The 18,626-nt window shown below is 37.4% G+C and overlaps 1 protein-coding gene and 1 long non-coding RNA gene across 2 annotated transcripts in view; one reads left to right on the top strand and one right to left on the bottom strand.

The window, feature by feature from the left end:
• Positions 1-18,626, top strand: part of LOC124397120 (deleted in malignant brain tumors 1 protein-like) — a 224,632-nt gene that overhangs the window by 18,038 nt on the left and 187,968 nt on the right. The window contains exons 4-5 of the mRNA XM_046866619.1: positions 1,559-1,870; positions 3,020-3,334. Coding sequence (XP_046722575.1) covers positions 1,559-1,870; positions 3,020-3,334 — 627 coding nt within the window. The remainder of the gene's footprint in view (positions 1-1,558; positions 1,871-3,019; positions 3,335-18,626) is intronic.
• On the bottom strand, positions 7,024-8,313 carry LOC124396551. The gene is made up of 2 exons (XR_006927795.1): positions 7,896-8,313; positions 7,024-7,727 (listed from the first exon to the last, which is right to left on the bottom strand). It is a non-coding gene; the product is annotated as an uncharacterized LOC124396551 (long non-coding RNA).

The raw sequence follows: 18,626 nt of genomic DNA, 5'->3' as shown, positions 1-18,626 counted from the left end.
CTCTCAAAGGCTGGAACATAGGCGTAGCAATAGGGCTCTGTAGCGCCCCCTGTAATGTAAACAACAAATATTGGTGCACAGATCAGGCAAACATGTACGCACATGAACGAGAGTTGGTAGGCATATAGATCTCATCGACCCGAACAACTTTCACAATCAAACCTATTAGCTCCGCCCAACAGTAAGTCGGCCATTTTGGATAGTTTCAAAAGTGCATGTGGTGAACTTTTAAATACTCCTCCTAGGGAATTCATGCGATTGACATCAGAAGTGGTGAACATGATGCCGAGACATTGCACTTGCGAAATTGTGAAGGGATTTTTGATATCTCGAACGGTGCTGCCATGGCGAGGCGACAAATTTATGGCGAATTCAGAGAAACAGGAAGTGTCTAATATCTAAAGCAAAAAAATTTCTAATTGTATGACACGCGGTTTGTATGTTCGGCCAAGGATTCCGATCGCATCGATGTGCCTATTGTGAATCTTGGACATAGCACCACCAACAGGCACCAGGAAGTGTGTCAGTCACAAAAGGTGGATTTTTTGACAGTTGCATGTGGTGACCTTTTAAATACTCCTCCCAGGATATTTATGCGATTGACACCAAACGTAATCAACATGATGCGGAGACATTGTAGATGATGAATTGCAACGTGATTTTTGATATCTCGAACGCTGTTCCCATGGCAACGTGTCAAACTTTACTTTTATTTCAGGCATATTTAAGGCTTTATTTTAGATTATCTTGAAATTTGACACATACATCACATTTGACAAGTCACATACATCACAAGTGTGGACAAAAAGGTCGGACAATGGTGTGTCTCTTAAGTGGCTCACTAGTGCCCCCGTTTGTCTAAAATGTGGGGTTTCTTTTACCTACAGTCCACAAATGGGTCAGTAACAACATAAAATAGTCCACTAGTATTTACCCACTTGATGCACTTGCCCACCGTACATTGTTTTCTGGAAGGCACCGTATAGCGATTCACAAATGTGCGAGGGCCCGCCATCGCTGCTTGCAGCTATATTTTTTCTTATTTTCTTTTTCTTCCATACATTATGGAATGGTTTAATAGTCCAGAAATATTTAGATTTTATAATATATTGCTGAAAAGGTCCTTATCAAGTTTTTAAAGGAACAGTGTCAATGATCCCCCCTTGGGTAGCACATCTTATAGCACCATTTCTTACTTCTGTATTTATGAAGCCTTGAGCTTTTGGTTTTGTCATGTGTCTCTGGTGTATGTATTTGTTATTTATATCATGCCCCACCATTTTTCTGTCATTAATCCTAATGTTCACATGTTTTGCATTCACAAATACTGTATCTTCAAATTTGTGTTTATTAGTGTGTGTGTAAATACTCCTTTGTGTCCTTTGTTTAATCAACCAGTTCAGCTGCGATTACTGAGTCTTTGTTTGTTGTTAATGGTTCACAGTTACTGGTTTTTGATCTAGCTTCATTTTCTTTTTTCTCTGTTTCACATTTGTATGTGTAGTAATGACAAATTATCATTAATTAATATTAATCTACATGTTTCTGTTTATATTAGGTACTAACATACGACTCGCTGGTGGCAGTAACTCCTGCTCTGGTAGAGTGGAAATCAATTATAATAACCAGTGGGGAACAGTGTGTGATGATAGCTGGGATCTGAATGATGCACATGTGGTGTGTAGACAGCTTGGATGTGGTAAAGCTGTCAGTTATCATCAAAGTGCCCACTTTGGTCAGGGAAGTGACCCAATATGGCTGGATGATGTTCAGTGTTCTGGAAATGAAAGTGACATCACAGAGTGCAGTCATAATGGATTTGGGAAACACAACTGTAACCATGGTGAAGATGCTGGTGTTACTTGCTCAGGTACAGAAAACTCTTTATGACCCAACATCATTGTGATAATATTTATAAAATTCACTATTATTTAAGGACAAACACGGTCCACAAAAAACTAAAATAAATTAATAATCCACAATATCATGCATTTGCATACAGAATAAAATGGCACTGCTTCCACATATTGGAGATAAATCTGACAGAGCTTAGTGCAGAATTTGTCAGTGTTGAAATTATACTGTTTAAAGATTCTTATAACCTACACATACATCTGTACATGAGATTACATAACACAGCAGAGCAGGTTGGCACACCAATGATGGCAAACAAGATTATAAATTTCATTTTTATATTAAATTGATTCATTTAACTTATGAAACGCAAAGAATTCTGACCTGGTTGTTTTGCTGACACAAGTGGTTTTAGTGAATGTCAACGAACTTAAATGTACCTCTATTTAAATTCTTTTAAATATAAAAAATAATAGAATAGAATAGAATAGAATAGAATAGAATAGAATAGAATAGAATAGAATAGAATAGTCAGGGAGCACCCTGCGTCTTCACCCGCACCAGCCCTGCCCGCACGGAGCTGCTCGCCTGATTAACAACACGGTGCACCTGATCTCCATTAACCACACACACATATAAGCGGCCCATGTTCACCCACACGTTGTCCGTTATTGTTTTTCCACACGTCACGCTGTCTGCACTGCGGCGCTCTGCCGCCAGCGTCGCGCTTTCCCCAGCGTGGTCCTGTGGATTACCTTACACGACCTGCCGTTATAGTTCACAGGAATATACAGCTTCACTACCGGTGTGTGTATTTCCTGCCTTTTTGTTCATTAAAGAGTTTGTGTGCGCATACTTCGGCTTCCGCCTCATTCTCCGCATCACAATAATATATTATATATTGTTTCCTGTTTTGTTCTTTAATTTCTTTTGTGTCTTTTTTTAATATATTTGTTCTTATTTTCTTATTTATATAAGCAAACTGAAACATTTAGTTATAAATAAATCCTTTAATTTAATTAATTAGAAAGGCTTGTTTATACTTTTTTTTGCAACTCAGCTGCTGTTGTTTCTATTATTACATTTTTATAGCTTATGAGAAGAACCGATTAACATAAAAATCAGTCATTAATAAAAACCTTGTGTTGTTTATATAATCAATCAGTCCATAATCAGATCAGGCTGAAGAATGGTCCAAGTAACTGTTGTGGTCGAGTGGAGATCCATAACAATGGCAGTTGGGGAACAGTGTGTGATGATGACTGGGACTTAAAGGATGCAGAGGTGGTGTGTAGGCAGCTTGGATGTGGTAAAGCCGTCAGTGCTCCTCCTAATGCACGCTTTGGTCAGGGAAGTGAACCAACCTGGCTGGATGATGTTCATTGTAATGGAACTGAGAGCTACATAGATCAGTGCTCACACAGAGGATTTGGAGTAGAGAACTGTGGACATGAAGAAGATGCTGGAGTCGTGTGCTCAAGTACGTTATTATTTATTATTATTATTTTAATTTCAATTGCCTTTTTAAGCATATATAGTTGCTAATGTATTAAATATTCTCAATATATTAGACATGCAGGCTCCTACATTGACTCGGATCTCCCCAAACTCTGTGGTCTCACCTGGAGAAGTCCTTCAGTTCAGATGTTCCACACCCAGCCCAACATGCATCTCTGTAGACTTCAGTTTATATAAAACTGGAACATTAATAAAGAAGCAAACTGCAGAGTCTACAACAACATTTACTCTGACTGTAGAAGCTTCACATCAGGGCGAGTACACCTGTGATTACACATACAGGGAAAGTAACTCCACTTCATCCAGGAGCAGCTCCATTAGCATTACTGTGGGTAAGTGCAAACAGGATGTTGTAGTGTATAGAACACTGGGGACGGAGAGTGTATGCGGAACACTAAAGAATTTCAATTAATTGCTGGCCTCTGGTTTATTTAGTCTGTATTTTTAACGCACATTCAAAACTTACTAAAAACATTTGACACAAATTGGTCCAGTACATTCTGCTTTTACTCTGTCAGGTTAAAATACAATCTACTTTTTAAATAAAAATTACTCTCTGAGAATTAAATTTTTGTCATGTTAAGAAATTAATGGATGTCTTTGTCACTTTTAAAAGGTTTTAATCCCACATTTTTCTAAGTCTAAAATTGTATAAGGCTTGCATCCATATAATAAAAAAAACTAAAAGGTCTGCAGGACCATTTTTAGCTCTAAATAGTAGGTGCTAAAGCCATTATCCCAGTTGTGTATTAATGTTTTAATAGCCTGACAATGTCTCTGGTGAGACATGCTATGTTTTATGGTTTAGAGACAGTGGCATTGAGTAAAAACAGGAGGTGGAGCTGGAGGTAGCAGAGCTAAAGATGTTGAGATTTTTATTGGGAGTAACAAGGATGGACAGGATTAGAAACGAGTTTATTAGAGAGAGAGACAAATTGAGGGAGGCTAGATTAAAATGGTTTGGACATGTGCAGAGAAGGGACATGTGGTATATCAGTAGAAGAATGCTGAGGATGGAGCTGCCAAGCAGGAGGAAAAGAGGAAGATCAAGGAGGAGGTTTATGGATGTGGTGAGGGAGGACCGAGTGGTATGGAGATGAAAGAGGAAGTAAAAGCCTGGCAATGTCTGTGCATTTTTTAAAGGAAGCATTGATTAAGGATAAGGGGCACAATAACACTTCCATTGTTGATGAATTTACCAGCTGAACTTCTCAACATGATGATCACCACCTGAAAACATCACCACAAATGGCCAATCAAAGGAAACAAGCTATAAGTGTGTGTTAAATCATAGACCAAATGCACAGCCAAGGAAATTATAATGAGCCAATCCCAACAACATTTTGCAATCAACACCCCTTCCTTAGTTTAAGTGACCTGCACCAATACAATATATAACAGTGCTTCCAGTCTGCTCTTTTCATGAGGGCTTCAGAAACAGTCACTACTGTACAGCTACTATTGTAGTTAGTTAAAATTGGGTTTGGTGGTTTCTATCATGGTATAGAACTCTTTCCTCAGATCCGGGTCATGGCACTACTGTAGAATTAGAGAAGAGGAATACTTGGGAGACAGTTGGCATTTAATTGAGTTCTGGGTTTGCATTTATATTTAGTCTGTGCATTTTCAGTGCATGGTCAAAACTCGTGAACTCAAAACACTCAAACAGGTCTGTCATGGACAGCTTTCACTTTGTCAACTTCAAGTTTTCACTGTGTGTGTGCACACACTTTTTCTAGACTTACAGCAGTAACTGAAAGCACACAGAAACAGACAGAAGTAAACTAGTTACTTCCTCTCTCATCTTTTGCCATTATAGGAATAATAAAACACTTTATAAGAAACGAATCAATGAATGGACTTTGTGATGTAGCAGATTTACCTTCCAATAGTTTTTCTTTCTTTAAACTTCAGATACTTGTTTGATTTATTCTTCTTATTTGACTTTAATTTCCAGCAAATTTAACTTTAAAAAAGGAAACGTTTTACTTTTCCTCTGTTAAATGCCAGTGAAACAATTTAGTTCCTTCTATTTGTTACAGCAGCTATATATAGGCCTCTCTCTGAATTAATACAACCAAATACAACCTATCAACATTCCAGTGCCATACTTTGTTTGAAATGCAGATGTCAAGGGTTAAAAGGAATGCCTGGGACATGAAGTCTAAATGACCCTTGCCCAGATGCTACACTGGACATTGCTTGTTTTCTTTCCCAAAATGCTGTAAAGACAGTATTAAGGTTATCACACAAGTACAGCAAAAACGTAGTGTGAAATGAAGAAATGGAAAACCAGGTAACAAAATAACTAAATTAAAAGACTTTCTTACCTTTCGTTTATTGCCTGCATAAACAGCATCTTTCTTTTGGAATAAAATGTCTTTGCCTCCATATCTGTTTCGATCATGAAATGTAAATGCCTACAGTGATTTGTTTCACAAATTTCATAGTTTGTGACCCTCCCACCAAGAAAATAGTGTGAATGTGCATTTAGACAGTAGAGGTCAAAAATGACCAGTTGAAAAGACTGTAACAGGTGTAAGACAACCATTTTATAACTACAGCTATTTTCAGAGTGATTGAGTAATTCATTCTGAAAGTAAAAAATGATTTTAAAGAAATCTTTTTTCAAGACTTTGAAGATTTTAAAGACTTTTAAAGAAAATACAATGATTAGGACACAATGTCACTGACATTTTGTAAAGTTCACCCTTTTAAAAAAGCAAAGTATTTTTTTGTTCATTTATGTGATTTGTGTAGAAGGAATTCATCCAAAAGCAGCAGTAACAATTTGTCAGCACGACCTGCTTTAAGAACTTTAGCATTTAATCAGATGTACTGAGTTTAACAATTGTATTACACATAATACAGGAAAAACTAACCAACATAAACAAAAAATATTTTAAAACTAAAATATCGATTGACATTTATTAGGCAAATAAGGAACAGAACTTGGCATCTGCCCACACTGCCAAAAGCACTAATACGCTGGTTAAAGGACTATGGTATCCCTGTGCTTGATTGGCCAGCAATCGCCACTAAACCCTATTGAGAATCCATAAAGAATCCATGAAGAGGTAGATGTGAGACACCAGACACAACAAAGCAGAAGAGCTGAAGGCTGCTATCAGAGCAATCTGGGCTTCCAGAACACCTCAGCAGTGCCACAGACTGATTGCCTCCATGCCATATTGCTGCAATATTTCATGCAAAGAGAGCCCTGACCAAGTAGTTTTTAAGTAACATTTACTGCCTAATTTCAAGTATTAATTATCTAGCAAAATCAATTTAAATCTACTTAATAATCCATGAAATTTTTGGTAAAAAAAATAAGTAAATGTTTCTTAATTATTTTTATTTTAGAAGTTAGATTTATTTGAATTATTTAGGTAAATTCTATTAGATAATTTTAAAGTGTGTAACATTGCTGTACTAGAAATATTTAATAAATCTTATTTACTTTTTTAGGGTAAATTGCATTTACTGTTTTTTATTTTCTTTTGTAGTAATAATTAAGTAAACATTATTAATAATAATGATATTACCAAATAAATGTAATCACTTTGTGTATGCTTTCAACACAAATCACAGTGATTAATACAATTCAATTGTTTATTTTTTCCCAACGGTATCAAAACATTTAGCATAAAACAGATTTTAAATATGTTTATTAAAGATGTTAAACGCTCTAGATAAAAGTAAATGAAAACTGGCAAAAAATTATAACTTTAACAAAACATATTCCCACCACTATTTGCCTTGAATAAAGTAAATTCAAAACACACAGTATAAACACATCAATGCTTCTAAAGTCTGGTCTCTCTTGATGACAGTAAGACCAGTTGGTTATAAGGCATAAAACTGAAAACGCTTCTAAAGATCAATTTAGTACAAATGGCAAAAGTACAAATTATGTATCAAAGCAATTTCAAAACAACAGAACAACTCAAAATAATTATTTATGAAAAGGGTTCACCAGAACATGCAGGATGAAACACTGAGTTGGGGTGTTGTAATTTCATCCAATAATGTGCAGAATTTGCCATCACAAACACACTATAATTTAGCAGCTTGGACTTTTAAGTTTGAACTTTAGAGAACAACTTAATCCCATCCAGTTCTAGAAAAAGTTTTTGAAACACCTCAAAATTATAGCGCAGGGCTTTGGGGTATGCAAGGTTAAGGGGAAAAATCAACCCCATATGTAGTGCACAAGCTTTAGCCACGTTGTGACATCCTGGTAGGATCCCCCGGCCTTCGAGAATAATAGATACATCCACTGAATCCTCTACACCAGCTCCATAGACCACCAGAATCTTAAGGATGTGTTGCATGGTGTCACTGCGACTGTCCTCCTGCACATAATTAACAATAAATATTACTTGGTTTGTACTGGTAAAACAACCCTCGAATAGTTTAGTAGAACATGGCATTAGATTAAGAATTTATGTGGCTCTTATTTCAGTTCAGGCTTAACTTTATGGTAACACAATTTAAAAATGCTATATCACAAAAAGCTTTACCAGGCATTCTTTAAAAAGCTCCTCTTATTTTTCGCCAAGGTACAGTATGAGGCTCCAGATAATAGCTTCATGCCTCACCTCAATGCTTTGGTTCTGTGAAGAGAATAATGTTGTCAACACATACTGAACTGTGCAAAAGTCTTAGGCATGCTAGTATTTTTACCCCCAAAAGAGGTTTTAAGCCAGTTAAGTTCTTCTGAATTTAGTTTGTCTCAGTTTACTAATATATACTAATAATAATTTGATGATGATGAGATCAGGTGTGTAGCACCGGCTGTTGTCAGACTCCTTGTGCATACAAAAATCTAACTGGATTATTACAAATAATGACAAAATGAATGTTTAAAAATGTAAGCTGAAAATTCTTACTGGTACAATACAGCAAGGGAAAAACTTAACTGGCTTAAAACCTCTTTTGGGGGTAAAATACTAGCACATCTAAGACTTTTGCACAGTACTGTAACTAAGCAGTGTTGTTCAGCATGCAGACTTAAGTAATTTTTTATACTGCAAGGTCAATCACATAATGCAACATCAAGTACTTTTTTCTATCTAAAGATGAATATTTCCTTTCCTACACTGTACTGTTATGGATTGTTTACCAGACATTTCTGTGCAAGGATATTTCACCTTCAGGACTCGTGATATCCGCGCTTACTTCATGACTCGCCCTTTGCAGCACATTATGAACCCGCAAATTTTGAACACAGCACTGAACATGGCTAATGTGTCGTGTTATCTATTCATGTCTAATATCAAATTCATGTACTTTAAATATCACTACCATGATAGAAAATAATATGGTTACGTTTTTCAGTGAATATATTTATATTACGTATTTATATGGTACGAATTGGATCACAGCATCAAGTATTTCTATAGGAATCTGCCTGATTAGTAAGTTAATTGCATAACCTGTAACGTTAAGAAAAACGGAATGCCTCGACGCTTGGTAAATGGCTATGAAAAGTTCTTGGCCTCATTACCGTTAAAAGTGTAACGTTGACCCCTAACATTAACGTTATTTTACTGAAGTAAGGTATTATACAACAAAATAACCTAACAAAAACTATACAAATGCTCACAGACCTATAAAATGACGCAAATTACAGAAGAAATGTAAAAATAACTCACCTTACTACAACTAGCCACGTGAAACAGCCCTCCTCTGATCCAAAACGACGGTCATGAAGGGTCCAATGGCGCATACGCAATGCACAGACTTGAATGCACTAAAGTTTTTTAATAAAATTTAATTGGTATTTTTAGGACTATGTGCAGCGACTATAAAAAAAAAGTTAAATAATACGATAAAATATCTAATAAAACTTACTAGTTCCACACAGTTCATTTTGTACATGAATTAATTGTGTATTTATTTACAATTCTACTTAGGAAAAACTAGTATTCAATAAATGTTAATATTACTATGTACAAATTATTAGGGTTAATCTAATATATTTTACTACAACAAAAAGTTCGTTTTTTCAGTGTAGATAAATAATGATATATATATTAAATAGAGTTAAATAAAATATTACTTTCAGATTCTGTTCTGCATTTTATTTTGTTTTTGGAAAGCTTGATGATGATTTCTCTCTCAGAATCTCCCGGTTATCATTTGTTCTGTGAAGACACGGAAATGATGACATCAGACGGATAAGAAGTTCGATACACAATGTGAGGTATAAAGTTATACTTTGTTAAATGAAGACTGAATATCTTGTTTAGTTTTATAACACTACACTGTTGCATTCTAAAATCTGATTTATTTTATTTAACTGACCGTAGTGCAGCTGCTCCACATAACTTTCTTATTTTTCCTTAACACACTTCAATATATACAAAGAAAGAAAGGGTGGTGATAGAACAAGTGTTTATTGCTGCTATAATGTAAATGAGAAACAAATAGAAAACAGGAATTATTTTTGTGTTGAAGACTTTGCACTATTAACTTCAAATGGATAAAATGACATCTAAATCTTTAATAAATAAAAACACTAATCACTGGTAAATTGCTAAAGCATAAGTGAGGATTTAAAACATTTTAGATATAACCTGCTTGGCTGTTGATTATCATCCTGTAACCGCATGACAGAGACAGAATTATTTATCTTTGTGTTATGAGTTGAAATGGAAAATATCATGAAATACTAAACCTGTGCATTTTGACTCGATCAGGTGGGAAATGAGGTCATGAAGAGACTGAGACAGATCACAGTGAAGCTAATTAAAAGATCCAGAAAATATTTTCCGGCAGAAGAATGATTTAAATATATATGCGGATAATATCCACGTACATAACTGTTGTTATAAAAATTGCATGTAAAAAAACTGTCTAAAATGTTTGCTACAAATTTCTCTCTGATATTTTCTATTCATATTTGCTACATAATTTACCTTTAAATATTATGTTCTGTTTAAATATACATACATAATAAAAACAAGTTTACACTCATTTGTTACAAATGCATGTGATTTAGTGATTTAAAAACATTAGTAAATACATAAAGTAAATACATAAAGTAAATACATTACTTTACTTTACTTTACTTTACTTTTCACTTCTGATATCAATAAAGTGATTCTGATTAAATCGAAACTTAGAAGCCTTATTATTATTATTATTATTATTGTTATTGTTATTATTGTTATCACTGCTTTGACTGCACTGATTGGAGTGTCTTTGAGGCTGGAACTGACAGCCTGGATGAGCTGACTGACACTGTGACATCCTACATCAGTTTTTGTGAAGATATGTGTGTGCCAACCAAAACCTTCTGCAAGTTCAGTAACAACAAGCCATGGTTCACAGCCAAACTGAAAAAACTTCGACATGCCAAGGAAGATGCATACAGAGGGGAGGACAAAGCTCTGTACAAGCAGGCCAGGAACCAACTGACAAAGGAGATCAGAATAGCCAAAAGAAGCTACTCTGAAAAGCTGAAAAGCAGGTTTTCAGCTAACGACCCTGCATCAGTGTGGAAAGGCCTGCAAAATATCACAAACTACAGGAGACCACCCTCCCACTGAAGCAAACAAAGACCTGGCTGACGACCTCAACACCTTCTACTGCAGGTTTGAGGACAATATCTTCACACCTCTCATCCAACCCAGCCCAATGTCTGCCCCATCACACCTCTGGATTCCTCTCTTACAACTCCTTCCAGCACTCAAGTTGCGCTCACGATTTGTGAAAAGGATGTGTATCGGCTCTTTCAGAGACAGAAGACAAGGAAGGCTCCGGCCCAGATGGTGTCTCCCCTCCTGTCTCAAAGCATGTGCTGACCAACTGGCTCCCATTTTCACCTCTATCTTCAACAGATCACTGGAGTTGTGTGAGGTCCCTCCTGCTTTAAACTCTCCACAATCATCCCAGTCCCCAAGAAACCCTCCATTACTGGACTGAATGACTACAGGCCTGTCGCTCTGACATCTGTCGTCATGAAGACCTTTGAAAAGCTGGTATTGGCCCATCTAAAGAAGGTGACAGAACAGCTGCTGGATCCCCTACAGTTTGCATACCGAGCAAACAGATCGGTGGATGACGAGTCAACATGGGGCTAAACTACATTCTGCAACACCTTGACTGCCCAGGAACATATGCCCGGATTTTGTTTGTTGACTTTAGTTCGGCTTTCAATACAATAATTCCAAGAATCCTCCACTCAAACTCCTAAACCTTACTATACCCCTGCCATCTGTCAATGGATCACCAGCTTCCTGACAGGCAGGAAACAACAGGTGAGACTGGGAGGTGTTACCTCCAGTATTCGGACAGTCAGCACTGGTGCTCCTCAGGGTGTGTCCTTTCCCCACTGCTATTCTCCCTTTATACGAATGACTGCATATCAAGTGACCCAACTGTCAAACTCCTGAAATTTGCAGATGACACCACGCTCATTGGACTAATCCAAGATGGTGACGAGTCTGCATATAAGCAGGAGGTGAAGCAGCTGGTGCTATGGTGCAGTCAGAACAACCTTGAGCTAAACACACTCAAAACTGTGGAGATGATAGTGGACTTTAGGAAACATCCTTCAACACTACTCCCCCTCACAATATCCAACAACCTTGTGTCCCCTGTGGAGAACTTCAAGTTTCTGGGCACTACCATTTCCCAAGACCTGAAATGGGAATCAAACATAAACTCGATTCTGAAAAAGGCCCAGCAGAGGATGTACTTTCTAAGGCAATTAAGGAAGTACAGTCTGCCACAGGAGCTGTTGATACAGTTCTACACTGCAGTCATTGAATCTGTCCTGTGCTCATCAATCACCATCTGGTTTGGAGCAGCAACAAAACAGGACAGAAACAGACTGCAGAAAACTGTTAAAACAGCTAAAAGAATCATTGGTGCCCCCTGCCCACTCTCCAGGACTTGTACCATACAAGAACCAGAAACCGGGCAGGAAAAATCATTAATGACCCTTCACACCCTGGACACAACATCTTTCAGCTCCTCCCTTCTGGCAGGCGCTACAGAACTTTGTTCACTAAAACTGCCAGACACAGGAACAGTTTCTTTCCCCAAGCAATCACCCTCACTAACAACTGACCATAATTATATTCCCTGCTCATATCTATGAGTACTGCACAGAACTGTCACTCATCACATTATCTGTATATGTTGCACACACTATTGCTTCTGCTTCTATATACTGTACACAGTTTTATAGTAAACTATCTCATCATACCTGGCACACAATACTGTCATTTGCACCACCATGCACTCCCACACTTTATGTACATTACTGGTCTGTATCCCTATTTATTACCCACACTGTCTATACTGTCTCATATTGTCTGTATTGTCTTGTATAGTCTGTTTTTGTCTTGTTGTGTCTGTTTTGTCATGTATAGGTTTTTATTTATGTCTGTACTTTTGAGAGTAACAAACAGCTGGAACCAAATTCCTTGTGTGTGTCAACACACTTGGCCAATAAACCTGATTCTGATTCTGATTCTGATTACAGTGAAACCTCGGTTTGCGAGTAACCCAGGATTCAGGCAGATCAGTGTATAAGCAAAAATGTTAAATAAAAATTGTGTTGAGTTGCAAGCGATGTATTGGTCAGCGAACAAAAAGTTCACGCCATATGGCATAATGATCACAGGGTGCGCCCATTACTAAACAATTAAAAATGATTTTATATGTGTATTTATGGGTGTGTGGAACACATCGATTGATTTTCCTTTATTTCTTATAGGAAAAATTGTTTTAGTGAAAAAGCATTTTGGGTTTGCCAGCTCATTCCCAGAATGAATTAAACTCTCAAGTTGAGGTAACACTGCATAATTATTATTGGTCAGCCACTAGAGGGCAGTGTGTTATGCGGTTGTATGTGTGTAGTTCACCTGTTCATTTTATGTGATTATTTTATGTGTGGATATTGTTTTTACAAACTACGAATACAGAACATTTTACTACTCCACTCTGGCTTACAGAGGGGGCCACTACACCAGATGTATATTAGCGATTTCTGTATGATTTCCTGGATATCTTGCTAATAAAACCACATTCTCCAAAGACCTTACAAAGCTATAGGGGGCTCTCAGTACTGAAACAGAACCAAGAAAGTAGGGGCTACAAAACTGTTCGAAAATATTAGGTGAGCTGTGGAACACACAGGTGATTGCCACCAACATCTTAGATAGTCCAAGTAAAGAACCTATGCAACAAAACAGATACATCTAAACAATCATGGAACAATAAAGATGTAAAATAGACAATGGCAGTATTGCAGAAGTTCTCAACGTCAGTTCGGGCAGTGCCCTCTTCAGTAAACACACCATGGTTAGTCCAGTTAGTTTACTTTGGTGAAGTGGTGAAGCATGGAAAAACAATTAAAGGAAAAGGCTTTTCTACACTTACCCTAATTTAGATTTACCAGTTTAAAAGTGCACTCATGAAAAATTTATTCACATTAAGTGCTGATTGTCTTTGGCACGGCATTAAACAAACCCTTGTAGAGAATTTGCAGGAGCCTTTAGAAACACTGAAACACTTCCTGATAAAATTCTTGGGTTCAGTCAGGATCTACAAGTCATAGTCTAATTTATTGCTGCTAATCCTCTTCAGGAACTCCAGCTGCATCAACAACGCTTTGGGAACGCATCTGCGTGACCACGTTCTGAACCCACCCGTGTAATCTGTCCAAAGGAAGGGCATGACTTCACCGGTGGGGTGACGTAGCTAGCATCTGTTGTTCAGAAAGTGCTCGGTGTGTCTGTTCTCCTTCCAAGGTAAGAAGGTAAAAGTAAAGGTAAGAAGCTAAAAAATCAAAAAGATAGATAACAGCAAGCGATCCTTTCGGCTGTGTGTTTTTCCTTGCCCCACGTCATCACGGTGGGGGTGGGATACACACAGTCTGTATACCACTTGTTTGGGAGCGGAGCATGCTCGGCCGGCTCTTGATTGAACTAAATGTCCGCATTGTGTATGCACGTCTATGCGTACGCTCTCACCAGCGTGCCCCGTGGTTCTGGCCACATTCATCCACAGAACTGCCCTGTAAAGAAAGTTGGACCAGCTGTTCATCTGCTACAGTCCGTATAAGATGGGGTCTTCCTGCAGACAAATAGACCCTCCATACATAAAATTGCATGAATTTATTCCCAACAATTTATTCTTTTCATATCGTAGAATTTCTCCTGGCTGCACTGTGTTACGCGGCGGATACTGAGGCGGAAGCTGGAATATAAGCACACGTGTTTATTAAACAAAAGGCAGAGCCAACACAAAATACCCGCAGAGATTGGGATAATCCGGCAAAAGGCAGTCCGTAAATAATATCCACGGTGCGTTATGCAGGAAACGCGGTGTGGAGGCAGCGACGGAGAAGCGTCGGTAGTCCGAGGTGCGCTGGGTAAGGTAAACGCAGCTGTGGAGAGAGCGAGGAGTCCGGGAGGAGAAGGTATGTAGCGGGAGATGCATATGCGGAGACGCATACCACCATGAACGTGCATAGACACACATGAACATACAATAACGGACCAAGAGTGTAGGTGATTGTGGGCGGTGTGATGAGTGCTTGGAATAAGTCTCCGGTGTTTTGAATGAAGCCCGATTGTGATGAGCTCCATGTGGGCGGGGTAGGCATGAGCGAAGGAGCAGGGCTTTCCCTGACGCACCGAGGTATGACAGCCACTGAAAGGGCCGTGGCAGGGGGATTCCTGACACACTGACACACTGCTCCAATCAAATTTCAGCCTTTATGTGCTGCCATGTCAATCTAATCTGCCCAGGGCTTTCAGACCTGTATCTTATGTATCTATGTATCTTAGTCTATATTAGCAATGAGTCTGTTTCTTTAACCAATCAATCAGATTTCCAATTTGCCTCAGCGTCATGTGTGCTGTGATGTTTTACACTCAACGCATCTTAATTTAATTTAAAACCTGTTGAAGAATGTAGATCGACATGAACCTCACCAGATGATCTTCTCGGGGCTGACATCTTTTTAACACTTATTGATTTTTGTTTTTTTCTCCACCAGTCTGAGAGGAAGTCAAGTAAAGAAGTGGAAATTTTCACACTCTGTTAAGTTTGAGTACAGTGTCACTAACAAGTGGTGCCTGTTATAAGCAAAGACTAGCAAAAAGAAAAAGAAACTCCGCCTTTCAGATACACATCAACAATCATCATGACCTCATGAGCTTTACCGTGAGAAAAGAGCTGGATTTAGCACTCACTTAGCACAGAACTGAAGGACGCCTCAAAGACCAGGATGCTGTGATTTCACTTCGTTTTATTGCTCTGTAAATACAAGATTTGTATCAATACATTTGACTTGTTCGTGATATAATTCTTTAATTTCCACTTTTTATATCTTTGGAGTATACATTTAGTAAAGGTGAGACCATTCAGGGTTATTCTTCTTCAAAAACAATACAATCAATTTTGGGAAATGACGATATCTTTAAAATAGGAATAGAGACAAGCTTTTTATAAGCCAATTCTAAATTCTGGAACTGAGATAAAAATTAAAAAATAAAATTGAGAAGAAAGATATATAACAATAATGGCATTTCATTTGCTTTCATTTTGAATGTGTTTTATTATAATGTAAAATTTTGAGACATTATATATAATAGAAAAAATAGCATAAAAATGCTTTATCTAAATATTTTTTAATATCTGTTAGTAATAAAGCTTAAGATAAAGATACATAAATAGAGTATTGCTGAATTTTTCTAATTGTTCAAAAATTAATGCATTTATAAATGACACTTTGATCTGTATGATAATTGTATAATCTTTGTGTGAGACATCTTATGTGTCTAAAGCCCTATTCGGACGGGACTAGTTTTCCAAACGACGTTTGAGTTAGAATTTTTTTCAGCCTACGTCTGTCATTTCATGTATGGATTCGGACGGGACTAACATCTCCGTGTTTATTACGGAGGTAGGAGTGTCTGTGTTTTACATGTGGGCATGGCACAAGACCACATGTCCAGGATGCGTGGATTGCGTATGGTCATATGACTGAAACAGAAACTTGAATATCGGCACGCTAGGGTTAGTTCTGTAGTTCACATTGACCAAAACACACAAGAAAACTCGTTTTGAAAAAAAAACATTTTCACCAATCACAGACATTCGCATTCGGACGGGATTAGATTTCTCAGAGGAGCGCCGAGTTTGCTGAAAAACAGTAGGTAACTACTGTTAGGTAGGATTTTTACAGAGGTCGTGTGAGAAAAAGACAGACATGGCAGATTCGGACGGGATTAAATGTACCTCTGTGAAACAGAAATTTCTCTAACGACCCCCTGTAAAACTAGTCCCGTCCGAATAGGGCTTTTCTCTCACAAAATCTCTGTAAAAATTCCAGAGCAAATTACCTACTGTTTTTCAGCAAACTCTGCGCTCCTCTGAGAAATCGAGTCCCGTCAGAATGCGAATGTCTGTGATTGACGAATTTTTTTTTTCCAAAACGTGTTTACTTGTGTGTTTTGGTCAACGTGAACTACCGTACTAACCCTAGCATGCCGGTATTCAAATTTCTGCTTTCTGCGCACCAATAATGCATGTAGAGGTCTTGTGCCACGCCCACATGTAAAACACAGACACTCCTACCTCCACAATAAACACGGAGATGTTAGTCCTGTCCGAATCCATACATGAAATGACAGACGTCGGCTGAAACAAATTCTAACTCAAACGTCGTTTGGAAAACTAGTCCCGTCCGAATAGGGCTAAAGACAGACATGGCAGATTCGAACGGGATTAATTTCTCTAACGACCCCCTGTAAAACTAGTCCCATCCGAATAGGGCTTAATTTTATGTGTGTGATGTGTCCAAACTGTTTCACTTCTTGTTTGGGGAATTGATGACTTCAGTAAAATGCAGTCAGGACTGAGAAGAAACTGTATAATTATAAAAAAATGCTGACTTGTTTTAATGAGATGTGGCAATATTTATTTTTGGAGGGACTGAACCAATTATATGCACAAACACTGGTTTATGCATAACAATAGGCACATTTTTGAAAACTTTAATATAAACGCTACAGTTTATATTTACATTAATCTATTTACATATTGTAGCAGAAGCATGGAGTTTTAGTCAGGAATCTCAATCATACACGTGTTTTATTTGTGTAAATGGAAGTACATTACTCTTGCATGGAGTGACAACCTGGATTTGGAGAGCACAAACACTGAGAACGAAAGTATGAGTAAATGGACTTCTTTTCAGGAAACAGATTCTGAACAGTTTCTGAACCACCCGATGCAGGAAGTCATGTTTTTACATCTTATCTTATTATAAAAGAACTATTTAGAATGTGCATCATCATAAAATTCATTAGAGTTCATCCAGGACCTCAAACCTCGTGCAAAACATTACAAAAGAGAACATCTTGATCTTGTGGTTGGAAGGTTACTACATAGCATCTTTGGCTGAATCGACTAGTGTCAGCTTACGGTCTTTGGCAGGAAATAAAAACACTGTAAGCAAAAGAAGACAGTCGTTCTTTTCTTTAGATTCTGTTAAATGCAAATTACATTTCCCTTTTAAAGTTTAGGGTAAGGGGTGTAACGTTATTTTTGTGAAGGTTCCTGAAAGAAATGGACAACGAGACCAAGAAATAGCTTTGTGTTTACTTACAACTGTGTATAATAAAACTCTGAATCTAAAAAGGTTGGGATACTGTGTAATATGTAAATAAAAACAGAATTTAATGAACGTCAAATTTTATAATTTATAATTTTAATTACAATAGAACATAGAAAATATATCAAGTGTTTAAACTGGATAAATGCACCATTTTATGGAAGAAATAGATTCATTTTAATTTAATAGCTGCAACATAAAAGGAAAGTTGTCTAGATAAATAGTCTTAAAAAAATGTTTTTAAATTTAAACAGTTGGAGAAACATTTTGCAACTAATGAGGTTAATTGACAGCAGGTCAGTGAGATGATTGGGTATAAATAGTGTATTTTAGAGAGGCAGAGATGGGCAAAGTGTGACTCTACAATTTTCATAGTCATGAAAATAAAGAAAACTCTTTGAATGAGAAGGTGTGTCCAAATTTTTGGTCTGTACTGTATGTTGTGGCTCCTTTAAGAGCATAGCGGTATTTTGGGAATAGCCTGCCGCCACATTTTCCAGTATTACTGCATGTGTGCAAGACCGAGGAATATGTCCTTATTATTTTCTGATGCTCATTTCTAAGTTTCTTTGACTAACCTGTAATGATGCTGCCAAGAAAAATAAAAAAG

The sequence above is a fragment of the Silurus meridionalis genome, chromosome 14, assembly GCF_014805685.1.
Source record: "Silurus meridionalis isolate SWU-2019-XX chromosome 14, ASM1480568v1, whole genome shotgun sequence".
Taxonomy (NCBI): Eukaryota; Metazoa; Chordata; class Actinopteri; order Siluriformes; family Siluridae; genus Silurus; species Silurus meridionalis.
The sequence above is the reverse complement of the archived record's forward strand: the minus strand, read 5'-3'. Positions and strand labels throughout refer to the sequence as shown.